Below are 14,745 nucleotides of genomic sequence, written 5' to 3'. Positions count from 1 at the left end.
CCATATTAAATGCTTAAATAGATTCAGTGCCTTTGGTTGCCACAGGTTAATAAGAAATTTCTTCATATAACGGAAATGTTTTTGTGAAGTGTTAATTGCTTTTGGTTCTTGATAATGTAGCCGTTAGTTTTCAATCTCAGAGCCTACATGCTGACATGTCATGACATAGAATCATATTAGTAGATCAAACTTTGGGTCACGTTGTTACTATCCTCAGAGTTTGTCAGTTTGACTTCCAAGTGGGACAGTTACAGAAAAGTAATCTTGGAATTACAGATCTATATTTTTGATCAATGTCAGATAAATATATAAATATATTTCATTCCTGCTTTCTTATTCTTATTTAATCTACATCTTTGGGATTTTGTAGTAATTCATGTAGAAGTGCTACCTGAGACAAGGCAAGGTTGGCTAGCTGCTGTCAGTTGAGCTTGCTTGACTTTGGCCTTGGAAGCTAAATAGGGTCAGACCTGCTTAGCACTTGGAAGATCACTAGGGTATTTATACTTTTGGGGTTTTTTTTAGTAAAAAAATCCATTTAAAAGTTTAAAATGCTCATGTTTGTACATGTGTATGTAACACTTTAATAAACATTGTTTTATAAGCATAACTGCTCCTAGAGATCTTATGTTAATTAAAAGTAGGGAAGGAAATAGTGGGCCTTATAAAACTTTCTCTGGTTCTGTGCAGCTCTGTGAAGTCTAACAAAGGCATAGAAAGTATTACTGTTCTTCACTCCATGATCAGTCAAAGGGGGTGGAGGGGGGGCTGTTTTGCATCTGTTGCTATATAAGCTTTGGAAAGAAGTTAATACAATTCACAGAACTTTTAATTTTGTCGCCTTGTTTGTGTCCATTCAGAAACACGGTCGGGGTCAAGTACTCTTTGACCTGGTCTGTGAGCACCTTAACCTGTTGGAGAAGGATTATTTTGGACTCACGTTCTGTGATTCGGATAGTCAGAAGGTATGTTGGGCTGTTTCAAATAAAGTTTGTGGTTTGTCTGTTTCAGATGTTGTGGCTATGTAGGATTTCCTCTTAATGTGCTCTCATACTTTTTTCAGAATTGGTTGGATCCTTCTAAAGAAATAAAGAAACAGATTCGCAGTGAGTAGTTCAAAGCATGGATATTTAAGACTTCTCAATCTGGAAGCTATCATTAAAAAATATATAGTCAAGAACTTAATATAATAAACATTGTTTTGTAAGCATAGCTGCTCCTAGAGATCTTATATATTAACTAAAAGTTGGGAAGGAAATAGTGGGCCTTATAAGACTTTCTCTGGTTCTGTGCAGCTTTGTAAAGTCTAACAAAGGCATTGAAAGTATGACTGTTCTTCACTGCATGATCAGTCAAAGTGGGGTGGGTTGTTTTGCATCTGTTGCTATATAAGCTTTGGAAAGAAGTCAATGCAATTCACATAGCTCTTACTTTTTGCTGCCTTGTTTATGTCCATACAAACAAGTAATTTGTTCTAAAGAAATAAAGAAACAGATTTGTGGTGAGTAGTTCAAAGCATGGATATTTAGAACTTCTCAATCTGGAAGCCATCATTCAAAAATATTTAGTCAAGAACTTAATATAAAGCACATTGCATAATAAGATCACTGTGTAAATTATTATTAACATTCATTTGAAATTCTCTAGACCAGGGATGACAAACTCACGATCTCACCTCGTCGTCATCATGTGATGTATCACGACTCCTGCCCCCTTCGGTAACTGGGGGTGGGGGTGGCCAGTGTGTGACACATCTGGCCTGCGGGCCATGAGTTTGACACCCCTGCTCTAGACTGTAGAAAACTACAATGATTTTACTTGCTATTGAAATATACTACTATAGGCTATTCAAATGAATGAGATGTTTCTGGGCCTCTGTAGGTATTTCACATGAATTTTTACTACTGATTTTCTAGCAGGTAGATTTGGAATAAGTGACAAAACTAGATTTTCTTTGCCTGAGGAGAGAAGCTTTGAGTCTTTGACTCTCATTTTCTAATCCTGCTGTCTTTGCATTTAGAGATCAATTCTTCACAGATGATTGAGAGCAATTTCATTTTAAAAAAGCACAGAATTCTTGTCAGCCCCATCTCTTTTTGCCAGTTCACCAGAAATGAAAGTTGCATCCATCTCCAATGGGTACCACTCTGTATCCTAGCAATTCCATGTGTAACCTTTAGAGATAGAAAAGATCTGAAGGATGTTCTATCTAATCTATTGGCAGGATTTCTTTTCTACCAACTCCAATCTCCATGAGACCCAGCTGTGTCACACAAACTTTCTGAAGCACAGTTTTGCTTCACAAAGGTAAAGCAAATAATGTCTCTGATATGTGTGAGCAAGAGGGTCTCAGGTTTGTTTCTCAGATTTTAAGAGTGGTGAAATACCTCTTACTGATTTTTTTTCTTCTAAAATAGCTGGCTATGGGATAGGTTTGTGATGTGGTGTCTTGAAGAGTTGTTGCTGGAAGTCTTTCCCCAACAGCAGCTCTCTTGAGGATTTGAGCCTGTTTCCATGGCAACACCAAAGTCACTGTCTCTCTGTAGAGCAAAGGCTCTTTTGCTTATTGCAAACCTTAAAAGGCAAGCATACCTGCTGTTCGCCTCAGCCATTAAGATCCCGGGAAGCAAGGATCTCCAGTAATTCTGAGGAGTGTGTCTTTTTAAAGTCCTGTATAGTTTCCTTAGAGACTTAGAGTAAAGGGAAATGTGATGTAACTCAAAAAAGAAATAAAAACCATGTGTGAGAGAGTCAATCAAAGATGCATCACCTAACATGTGCCCTAATATTTTCCCCTTTCCTTCTCTCTCACACACACACACTTATTTAGGTGGCCCCTGGAATTTTGCCTTCACAGTCAAATTTTATCCACCAGATCCAGCCCAACTCACAGAGGACATCACAAGGTAAGAAAAAATGTATCTCTCTCGGCCAATTCTTATGCATCTCTCTTAAAAGGAAAATAGTTGAGTTCATACATTAATGAAGTCATAGTTTATTTTATCTGTGTGGAAGAAATCTCAAAGGCTGGAAATACACAACACACCATGTCAATTTGTGTTCAGAAACAAATTCCTGTCTCTCATTATTCATTCTCTCAGAACTATTCTAAGAGCTATTTCCAGAGCAATTAAATAGCATGACGATGTCCCAGACTGTTGTTCCTACTGCTAATATTGGTCATTGGAACGAAGGAACATTCTTCTAGAAGCAAAAACTTGGTCTTAATAATATTTCTCCAGTCATGTTGGGAGCACTGAAGCACTTCAAGTTGAAAGGGTTGAAAACCGGTAACATCACTGTTGCCCAGGGAATGCCCGTTGGGGACTCCATTCATGTCCTTGTTAAATGGTACCCATCTATGTGGTCCCCTGCTTTCAACGTGCTGGATCAGCAGGAGCTGGAGTGAGTGATGGGAACTCACCCTGTCCCATGGCAGCAACAGGGTCTCTAGCACGAGCCTGCCAACCATGAGCCTAGCCTTCTAACCACAGGAGCCACTCTGCCCCTTGTCCTAATAATCATTTGCATTCTTGGCATTGAAGGGGAGGGAAAGTTTGGATCAGAGACCTTGGTGCTGTTTCCTATTTGACTGCCAAATGAAGGTAACTTGTTTTGCAAAAAAGCCTTCATTGTAGCATTAATTCTGTGTATTTCCTTGTTGAAGGTTAATAATCCATCACTCAAGTATTATAGCCTTACTTAAATGGTACAGTTTTTTTAGTCACATGAGATTAATTAAAACTGGATGTTCATCAATTTTCTGGTGAGCTTTGTTGGCTATCCCTCTCACTTCAAGCAGATTCCCAAGTTTAAGTTATTAAAATTCAAAATTCCGATTGCTGAGATTATCAGATTCCCCAGACGACTGTTGTGTAAAATGGACATGCTGTAATTAATGGTGGATTACTAGTTAAACAGGCTTGTCTGGAAACATGATCATCCCTTAGCTGCCTGTGTTTTTTACATGGACATTTCAACTTTATGACCTCTACCTCTCCTTAGGTATTACTTGTGCCTGCAACTTCGAGCAGATATTATCAGCGGACGTCTACCATGTTCTTTTGTAACACACGCACTGTTAGGTTCCTATGCTGTACAAGCTGAACTGGGGGATTATGATACTGAAGAACATGTTGGCAATTATGTTGGTGAACTACGTTTTGCTCCAAATCAGACCAGAGAATTGGAAGAACGTATTATGGAGCTACATAAGACTTACCGGTGAATAAGGTTTTTTTTTCCCTACTACTGCTTATATCAAGAGCAAATAAGTTTGGAAAGATTTGCATAACCTATATTTTCCTATATTTGTCATTAAAAAGTCTTTTAAACACGTCAGCCTTTTGCTCATCAAACTCTGTATAATTTTCTTTTTTTTTTAATTGCTTCGGTTTCTGTCTTATTTTTCTTCTAAAGGGGCATGACACCTGGCGAGGCAGAGATTCACTTCCTGGAGAATGCCAAGAAACTTTCAATGTATGGAGTTGACTTGCATCATGCTAAGGTATTCTTAGTGAAAAGTTGGAGTTTTGAGGGCACACAAGTGGAAAAAAAAAACTGGATTATTCTGAGGCAATATTCACTCCTTTAAAAAACTTGCTTAAACTATGTAGCATCCACTTATACCTATATGTTCTTTCATTTCAGATAATTGTGTTTAAGCATAAAATGTTATTTTGTCTTCTGACAAATTCTGTAGAAGACATTGGTTCATTTATAATTAAATTGTATGGTTGCTATCATAGGGATAGCTATGTTGATATCTAGGGACAAACATTTAGAAAATGAAATTTAAATTCAATTGAGTTTTTAAAAGGTTGTGGTATTTTGCAACCATGCTGTGGAATATTTTCAGTAAGAATGGACTGAAAAGGGGGAGGGAAATTACGCAAGATTTAAAGAGAAACCTAGAAACATATACTTTATTTGAAAAAGCCCCATTATGGAATCTCATTTATTTTTTGCATATTTTATACTTCCTGCCCTCTCAAGTTCCTTAGATTTTTTCTTTCCTTTCTGTATTAGTTATTGCATTGTTCCCTTATTTTTTGCTCCGCAACAAAGAAGTTAATTTTGAAGCCATTTCCCATTAATGACCGACAGCACATATAATTATTGAAATAATATAAAGCCTGTCCTACACACTGTTATTTTAGCACAATGATTGTTGGATGACTTTTTAATGGAGTTAAACTACAAAAGTAGCAGAAGAGTTGAAGCACAAAAAGTTCATCAAAATGTTATCTAACAAACACTCTTCATGTTATAAGAAATGGAGAAGCTACTAAAAGAGAAAATTCACAATTGTGAATGTGCGTCTGTTAACATTCTGCAACAGTTTTAATAGCCCTTGCCCAGAATTCATTGAATGCTAACTGTAGGATCAAGACACAAGCCAAAATACCTCCAGTATTATAGGTCAGGAGCTGTAACGGTTGATGGACTTGTGCCATGAGCTCTTGATTTTTCCTAGCCCAAGAAAATTGTTTTGTAATATTAATAAAAGACCAGGTTCTAAAACCTATATATCCTTTCCTTGTTCCTCCATGGATGGTTATAAACTTAGAGATTTATACACAGTTGGAAAAAAGACCCATGGTGGGAAAGCTGCTTTAGTAGAGCATTGTACTTAGTGGAACTGTGTAGCTATGTCTGGAAATTAATAGAAGCAGCCACATAAAGCTTCAAGCATTTGAAATGATAAAAAAATGTATGTCAATCAGTTTAATGCCCCATTCCAAGGAAAGATAAGGTATCCCAGATACTTTTTTCCCGGTGGTCTTGGTAAAATCCATAGCTCTCAAACTTTTTAAGGACCAGCTAGTATTTTCTTCCTCTAGTTTTTAATATACGATAATCCTACCTTAGGTGGGAGGTAAACAGTGGTCCGCTTGGTATTTAAGTGGGAAATGTGCTGATTTGTCTTTGCCCCTTAGATGTATTAACCTTGGTTTCTTGCCTGTTTAAAAATGCTTTGTACTGGAAGATGTCTATGTATTAATGTTTTCCTCTTTTGCCCAGGATTCAGAAGGCATTGACATCATGCTGGGTGTTTGTGCCAATGGCCTTCTCATATATAGGGACAGGCTGAGAATAAACCGTTTTGCCTGGCCCAAGATCCTCAAGATTTCATACAAAAGAAGTAACTTCTACATTAAAATTCGACCTGGTGAGGTAAGCATTTCCACAAAGAAGAAGAAAAATTAAAAAGAGAGCGAATAAAGGAAAGAGAAGACATGTTTAGTATTTTATACTAAATCAAAAACAAATCCTGTTGATCATCTGAATGATCTTTTTAATCAGCTGTGTCAGCAGATTTCAGATTGGCTTAATAGGAAATCATTCATTTTGGGTGCCACTGCTTATGCCTCTGCTTTTTTTAAGTGTAGAGTAGAATGAAAATATAATCTACCTGTTGCCTTTCTGCATATGGATGGAACTCAGGATAAAAGATTTTCTTTTTTCTTAATTTATTCCAAACATAGGAGGAAAAAAATACTATAAAAGTTGCTCTACATTCTTTTTCTTCTCGTGATATCTACTTTCCTGGTAGAGGCTGAGGAGCGCTTCCTTCCCTTCCTTTTGAATTCATTATGAAGATTTTCATTTATGAAGAAAAGGTTCTTGTGTCAGTTGTGTTTGGCATAATGGAATAATGCCCACCACTCCAGTTTTTGTGATTTACTTTATATCGGGCAGGAGTAATTAACCTCAAAAAAAGTAGTAACGTGTGATCATATGTAGATTAGAACTACATCATGATGTCTGTACTTCAGTGAGCTCATCTACGCATTATCCTGGTGCTGAGATGCTCACTTTTTTAGAGAGTAGCAATAGCAATAGCAATAGCAGTTAGACTTATATACCGCTTCATAGGGCTTTCAGCCCTCTCTAAGCGGTTTACAGAGTCAGCATATTGCCCCCAACAACAATCTGGGTCCTCATTTTACCCACCTCAGAAGGATGGAAGGCTGAGTCAACCCTGAGCCAGTGAGATTTGAACAGCCGAACTGCAGAACTGCAGTCAGCTGAAGTAGCCTGCAGTGCTGCATTTAACCACTGCGCTACCTCGGCTCTCTCCTTCCAAGGAATAAATCCTTCCAAGGGAGCCTCTATCTCAGTAACAGCCTGCTACTAATGCAAGCTAAAGCCTGATTATGGTGAGCATAAGGAAATGAGAATTTCTACTGGAAAACACAGTGAAACCTTCCTGTCCCTTCTCCAGCAAACATTCTGGTTCATCTGGAAGCAGCACCTACCTCCAGGCTCTGATTGGCCTGCAGTAGAACTGCTCTTCTCATTCAGTTGCTGGGCTTCCTCTCTGCCTCCACAACTATTTCCATGGTGACTGCCAGGAAGATTGAATGCCTAGCAAATAATGGCTTTTGGACTGGTGGGAATAGCCAGTGGATCTTCCTTGAGATTGATATTCCCATTGGAGAAATACTTGTCAGTAGTTTGCAAGAAATTAGGTCCGTTGTATGATTATTTATAAACCTTGTCATGTACAAGACTCCCATTCCCTAGGAAGCAAAAGAACCTAAAGAATTGTAGGGAGGAAGAAGAATCCTAAACCGAAAGACAAACTGATCAGCCTGCTGTCCTTTGGGGACTTAAAGGAAGCCACCTTTCATTCGTGAAGCCACTTTTTTACAGTGTTGGGCCATTAAATTTGTGACAGGCTTGTTTCTTCTACTCAAAGGAAAATAAGGACCTGAGAAGAGTTGTGAAGTCCTCAAGAGCTCTGTCTTTATTTTATTTGTCTACCACTGGGAGAACTAGACAACTTTATTGATCATTTTACTTTTTCTCTGCATCCCATTTACTTGCTGTTGTCACTCTCCTTGATTCCACTGTTTGCTGGGTTCTGCAGCCTCTACCGCAATCAATTGCTATTGTTTTGACAGCAAATTTGCCCAGTTCTCTGAAGACGTGTTGTGAACGTACTGCATTTGGGAAAATGATTTAGGTAATGACATGCTTTCTTCCCGTTTTGGGTAGAAGAAAAAAGCACATGGACACAGGTGTGCATGTGGAGAAGCACAGAGAGCCTCATGATATTCCTGGTGGTACAGTTTGTAGTTGACTGATGATTCTCATTTTTGTTCCCCCCCCCCCACACTTCCCCTGTGTTTACAGTACGAGCAGTTTGAGAGTACCATTGGTTTCAAGCTGCCCAACCATCGCTCAGCTAAGAGACTCTGGAAGGTTTGCATTGAACATCACACTTTTTTCAGGTGAGAAAAAGGAAAATTAAGAAAGAGTTTGAGAGTCTGTAGTGAAATGTTACAAATGAGATTGAGAAATGTGAGTGTGGAACTTCAGATCCTTTCCTCGACATCCCTGTATTAGATCCCCATGCAAGCTCCTTTGAGCTCCTTCACACAGATAAACATTCCCACCAAGAAAATTTTCAACCAGACACATTGCAACATATTCAGTATTTTTTTTCTCATTTTATCAGTGTTATAATTTGGCAGCAAACATATAGAGACATTATGGGAGCTGCAAACAAATGACTGCGTAATTGGACTAGATTTGAACTTGATAATGTTCTCCTAGCCAAGAACTAAACTTAGTTATTTCAAGAGCAATGTGGCAAAGAAATAAGAGTCATCCAACTCATTTATATTCAACTTATTTATATCCAACTCATTTATATCTGACAGATGTGCAGCCCTGTCTGTCCTATAAAATTACATCTTTTACTTTTCAGCTCAGCTCAGTTATTCTGTTTCAGCAGGTGGTAATATCTGGTTGGCATTAACTTGGTTCAGGAATTAAGCAGGATCAGATCAGACAAGATGAAAGATCTTCAGTGAATAGCAGGGCTGTTGCCTAGACTGGGAAGTTGCAAAAACATCCTAGAAGAAGTCCTATGTTTTTGCTAAAAAGGAAAAGGAAACCCTGCATGGCTATATCTTTGAAGGAGACTCTGTACTTTTTAAATGGCATCTATGAGGTCACTAGGAGTTGAAAACAACCTGATGACACATAATCTTTATTGCATGGTGTGATGTTCCTGCATATAGAGTAGTTTTAAGATTTTGAATCTAATTTTTAAAACTTCCTCCACAGCTTTATACAAACTCCATATTTGTGTTGATAAAATAACAGATGTTTGAAAGCAGATGCTCTCATATTAGCACAGGCTACAACAGTGGATATATTTTTAGAAATATAAATTATCTTCCCCCCAAAGAGCTTGGTCAGCAGATGTCAGCATACACAACCAGTACAATGGGTTCACATGAGACCTATGTGCAAACGTGACCTTTGTTCCAAATCCCTTTCTAGGAAAGAAAAGGAGAGAGCATTTGGGAGAAATGAATATAAACTATTTGTTTTCAAAGCACCCTTTATTGAACTAAGTCCAGTTTGCTACTTTAGAAAGATTACATATATTGTATTTGTCTTGTGTGGCTCATAGAGTTGTTTAGCATGCTGGTGGTCAAATGTATAACTTAGACAACAATTATGTTTACTAATTGAATGGTTTGATTTCTCTCGCAACAATTGCAACTAAAATGTAAAACCCTATATGTTTTGTACCAATTTGATGAATTGGCAAAAGATAAAGTTTGAAAACAGAAGAATCCATCAATGTAACAATAAAGCAAGAGATATATCTCTATAATATAGAGCGTGCTAGATTATCTATATCTTTGCTCCATTCAGAGGCTCTCTACAAAGAAATTGCAAAATTGTGATCTCCAAAGGGTTTGAGAGCTTGGGGGGGGGGGGGGAGAAATCACCCTGCTTTAGTTGTGGTTTTGCACCTTCAAATGGACACTATTCTTCTACTTCCTCTCTTAAATACAATACAATACAATACAATACAATAGCAGAGTTGGAAGGGACCTTGGAGGTCTTCTACTCCAACCCCCTGCCTAGGCAGGAAACCCTACACCATTTCAGACAAATGGCTATCCAACATTTTCTTAAGGACTTCCAGTGTTGGGGCATTCACTACTTCTGGAGGCAAGTTCCACTGATTAATTGCTCTAACTGTCAGGAAATTTCTCCTCAGTTCTAAGTTGCTTCTCTCTTTGATTAGTTTCTACCCATTGCTTCTTGTTCTGCCCTCTAAGGGGGCAGAACTGCTCTAGGAATACTCTAGAAAGTTGATTACTAATGATTTTCTGATTCTTAAGAACCTGTGAGAAAAATGTTCATAGTGCCAGGAGAGTTTCCTTCTACTCTAGATGAAGGAAATTTTATGTAGCTTTAAGGATTAAAAAGAAAAACTAACTTTTGAACAACAGCAAAAAGGGATGAGAATGTTGATTTTGGCAAGTTAAAGGACTAAATGGATTTGAAGGAATATTTCCTATGAGATCTTTAACATTTTATAAAAGAATATGATAAGATTTTAAAATCAATTGTAAGAAATTCTCCTGTGAGAAAGTTTTGTTGATTGGAAAATAAACATACGATAGGGCACTTTGAAGATTGACTTGAGGGAACCAGAAAGAACTAAAGATCACAATTAAAAGAGAAGATGCCCATTAAATTCAGTAAAGCAATATTATTTGACTATGGAAGAAATTAAGGCTGCTTGGGAACAATCTACTCACAATTTACTTGCAATATTGTTTGATGTTATAAAAATGGATATAACAGAGGCTATAAAAGAGGAACAGATTTTGCTAGGTAAAACAGACTAATTTCAACATGGATATGAAAATGGGTATAAAAGTGCCAGACTACAAGAGTGGTATGGCAAAGGATACCATGATAAATATACATTTGAAACAGTCATTGTATTAATAACTAAAGGGGACATACAAATAATAAATCAGAAGAATGATTTGAAAAGCTTTTCTTATTTTGGATTTACAAAGACGCTACATTGCTGAAGCTGGAAAGGAAAGAAAACGAAGAGAAAATGATAGGAAATCAACTTGCAGAACTTTATTTGATGGGATTAAAGACCAACCTTTAAAAAGTAAACAAAAAGAATATAAAGTGAACTTATTTGACCAGGATTAAAATATATGTGTTGTGGTTCCTGGTAGCTATAAATGCAAAAAAAAAAAACTTGGCCAGGATTCTGTTTATATATGGGGATATATTTCTTTTGCTTTATTTCTTAGTAATGTTTATAAAAAGGCTGTATTTGAAGGCTTGTTTGGAGGAAGTGGGGAATTGTCTTATATATGTATTCTTTTTGCTTTTTCTATCTCTGCTCTTTCTTTATTTTTTATATTTTTCTTAGTTTGTATTAATCTTCTACCTTTCTATTGTCAATTTTAATAAAATTATTATGAAAAGAAGAAAAAAGGAAAAGCTAGATAACTCCTCGCTTAAAAGTTTAGTCTTTAGGTATAGAGTCTGCTTTACTGAGCAACTGCTACTCCAGCAATTTATTTTTCTTTTTTTTCAAATAGTCTTTATTACTATCCTCTTGATAGGCTTCTGATTCTGAAACAGAAAAATTATTTAGTCTGAAATAAACTTTCCTGCTATTTTGTATCTTAATGGGATAGTAAGAATTTTCAATGTCACATACCATTTGGCCATATATTATCAGCGAAATTGAAAGAAGAGGGTCTGTTACATATAACTTTCCTTATAGATACAAAAGTTATAAGCCGCTCTAAAGAGTGGAAAGCCCATTCGATCAGTGAGATAAGAAGACACAGGCTTTTAAAATGAATCATAGTGATCCAGGAAGCTGACATTGTGTAGCTATATTGCCTTGAGGCATAAGAGCTTTTTAGACTTTGTAGAGATATTAATAGATGACCAAAGAAGTAGAATTTTAGACTGCATCAAATTAGACTGCAATAATCATGATCGGAATTGGAAGACTCATAAAACCAACCCATAGGAAAACTTTGCAGCTTTTTTGCCCCAAGTTCCTGGAACATTTAAAAGCAATGTTTCTCTTTCCTGCATTTTGGAACACAAAGTAGATGCCTATCATCTCAGTCTGTTTAAAGGCGGCTCAAATCTTTGCAAGGCAGAATGAGAGAAACATTAAAATTGTGGCTTCAAAAATTAATTGGAAACTCCAAATGCTACATTAAAAATGTTATCCCTAAAAATCACTATTATGATAGAACTTATTTATGTCATTGAGAATATTGAATTATTTTAGGAGGATTGGCTCTAATATATATATTTCATTTAATGGCACTTGTATGGGAAAAAAACCACTTGCAATTATTTGACCCAATGCTGAATAAAATAGCATTCCAAAATGGAACATAGCAATGGTGATCTTTGCATTGGCTTAATGAGTTCCCAATCTAATGTGCATAGACCTGGTATACCAATGGCACCTCTCAATCCCATCTGGTGTTCTGCCTTTCCTTTTCCCCTTCTTGATTATTTAAAATTATGATTTATATAAATGGCATATTACCATGCTTCAAAGTTAATTGCCATTGTCCTGTGCTTTATAATATCTGTTAGGTAATCAAAACAGTAGGTACCTAGATTTGCACTACTGTTGAAATCTGTGAACCCACTCAGAAAAGAAGAAAGCAGTACTGCAATCAATTCTTTTTAGGAAGTAAAGGGCTTCCATGAAGGAAGTAATAAGGAAACATAGGAGATATTTTGCATATTCCTTCAGAGCCTCAGCTTGTCTTCTGGAAAATGAGTGTTTGTGATTGAATAGGAACTGGAGATTTTTAAGAAGAGACTAGACAGTCACTTATCTGAAATGGTATAGGTTCTCCTGCTTGAACAGGGGGCTGGAATAGAAGACCTCTAAGGTCCCTTCCATATTCTATTCTATTCCATTCCATTCCATTTTTGTAGCCATGAGTCCACAGGCAAGCCCTTCCTCATGGGAACCATCTGGTGAGACCATCTATAGCACACTCTGAAAATTTCAAACCTATTTTACAACTTCAAAAGTTAGGGATCTTTACCCATTACAGTTTTCTTTTTGCAGGCTGGTGTCACCCGAGCCTCCTCCAAAAGGTTTCCTAGTAATGGGCTCCAAATTCCGCTACAGTGGGCGAACACAGGCTCAAACTCGGCAAGCCAGCGCTTTGATTGATCGTCCTGCCCCTTACTTTGAACGTTCCTCCAGCAAACGGTACACCATGTCTCGCAGCCTCGATGGAGGTATGCCCCAAATTGGGGAGGGGGAGGGAGATTGGTTCCCTGGTGGGTATGGGAAGGCTTTGTTCAAAGAATGGAACCATGTTTTGGGGGTGGGTGGGTGGAGGGATGAGTATCACATTATTATTTCTTTTTGCTGGTGAGATGTTGAACATTTTTTCCAGAGGGCCATAGAAGGATTCTTCCAGTTGATCTATAAGTAAAGCATGCATGGATTGTAAAAGGCATTAGCTAGTAGATTTTGGCTTATTTTTTGCCAAGGAAGATTGAACCTGCTTGGTACTTGGATGGGAATTTTTGTAAGAAATTCTAAGACTGTAAGCTAGACTGGAATGCTAGAAAAGTATTTGGGAAGAAGGAAGTGGCCAAACAATTCCCTATTGTTTTATTTATTTAGTTCAATTTATATTGTTGACATTATTGCTAGTGAAGCAGAGCAAATGATTGTATGAATCTGAATGCATGAATTATTCTCGCAGATGTTCAGACTGGATTTGGCATTTTGGCCACCTATTGAGCCCTTCACAAGGACCTGGAATAAGCAGATGTGGATGTTTTATTTTATTATTGACTGGACTTATAGGTTGCTTGACTCTAACATAAGTCTAAGAGGCAACAGTAAATTACATTTTACATAAAGGAAAATGTGGTAGCAATTCTAGGGTGTTGCTTTTCTTGTAGAGATGAACGCAGTGTCAAGCTGTGGCTTATCCATAATTAATTCTCTGATTGAGACCTGCTCTCTTTTGCCAGTACAAGGAGGCAATTGAAAGTTAACAAATAGTTTCCAGGCTTTAGAAATATGTTCCTTTGGGATTTTTGCTCCATACCCCCAATACAGTTAGGTCACTTAGACATATGCACTCTCTTTGATTCTAGCTAGAAAAAGAATGCAGATATTGATTAATGGATGGGTTCTCTTTTGGGCAACCAGCCCGCCAACAGTGATTAGACATCAATTGCAAGAGATGATACACAGCAGCTACAAGATACAGTTTTCCATACAACTTCTCATCAGCATAGTTTTTTCATTATGTAGTCGATGTTGAAGTTCACAACTCTTTCAATAAAGAGCACTCGAGAGAGAAGCTAAAAGGCATTCCCCTCTCCTTCTCCAGACCGATACAATTCTATTCACAATTTTCTGGACAGAGAAAGCTTCACTTTCTATAAGTAAGTGGAAGATGTTTCCTGTCTGTAAATTACATTCTCTAAAGCAACTCCAGGTTCTTTTCTTTGAAGATCAACAAATGTGAAAGCAGAGAGAAGATTGACGCTGTTCCACAAATGGCCTCATTCCCTCTATCCTTTTGTATAGCCATGGTAGAGTAACAACGGTGTATTCCATGCTTCATGCAAGTGACCTCATCATCCTTGGTAGGCAATATTAAAATGGGCATCATGGGGCACCATCTCTTTTGGGCTATCAAGGCATGAAAAAGAGATGTAAGGAGCCCTTGTTGAAAGCTCTTTCTTTAGAATCACCAGTTTCCTCCTCTTAGCAATTGGATCTTCTCCTGCATATTGCTCTCTTACACTGAGAAATCAACCACAGATGGAATTCAGATTTCTGTTGAGATGCCAATATCCTCAGAAGTTTTAAAGACTTAACTATGGGTGTATTTCAATTTAAAGGCTAAAAAAGAGCGTTTATTGTGAGCA

At 37.4% G+C, this 14,745-nt stretch overlaps 1 protein-coding gene across 11 annotated transcripts in view; it reads left to right on the top strand.

The window, feature by feature from the left end:
• Positions 1–14,745, top strand: part of EPB41L1 (erythrocyte membrane protein band 4.1 like 1) — a 199,366-nt gene that overhangs the window by 153,053 nt on the left and 31,568 nt on the right. For all 11 annotated transcript variants that reach the window (XM_087720344.1, XM_087720346.1, XM_087720349.1 and 8 more), the window contains 8 exons: positions 861–965; positions 1,064–1,106; positions 2,831–2,906; positions 4,006–4,224; positions 4,420–4,507; positions 6,025–6,177; positions 8,143–8,240; positions 12,911–13,086. In XM_087720344.1, the coding sequence (XP_087576470.1) occupies positions 861–965; positions 1,064–1,106; positions 2,831–2,906; positions 4,006–4,224; positions 4,420–4,507; positions 6,025–6,177; positions 8,143–8,240; positions 12,911–13,086 (958 nt within the window). The remainder of the gene's footprint in view (positions 1–860; positions 966–1,063; positions 1,107–2,830; positions 2,907–4,005; positions 4,225–4,419; positions 4,508–6,024; positions 6,178–8,142; positions 8,241–12,910; positions 13,087–14,745) is intronic.

This window comes from Thamnophis sirtalis, unplaced genomic scaffold, assembly GCF_051295495.1.
Source record: "Thamnophis sirtalis isolate CommonGarterSnake01/CBP01778 unplaced genomic scaffold, rThaSir2_p1.2 scaffold_7, whole genome shotgun sequence".
NCBI lineage: Eukaryota > Metazoa > Chordata > Lepidosauria > Squamata > Natricidae > Thamnophis > Thamnophis sirtalis.
This window is presented reverse-complemented; position numbering and strand designations above follow the sequence as displayed.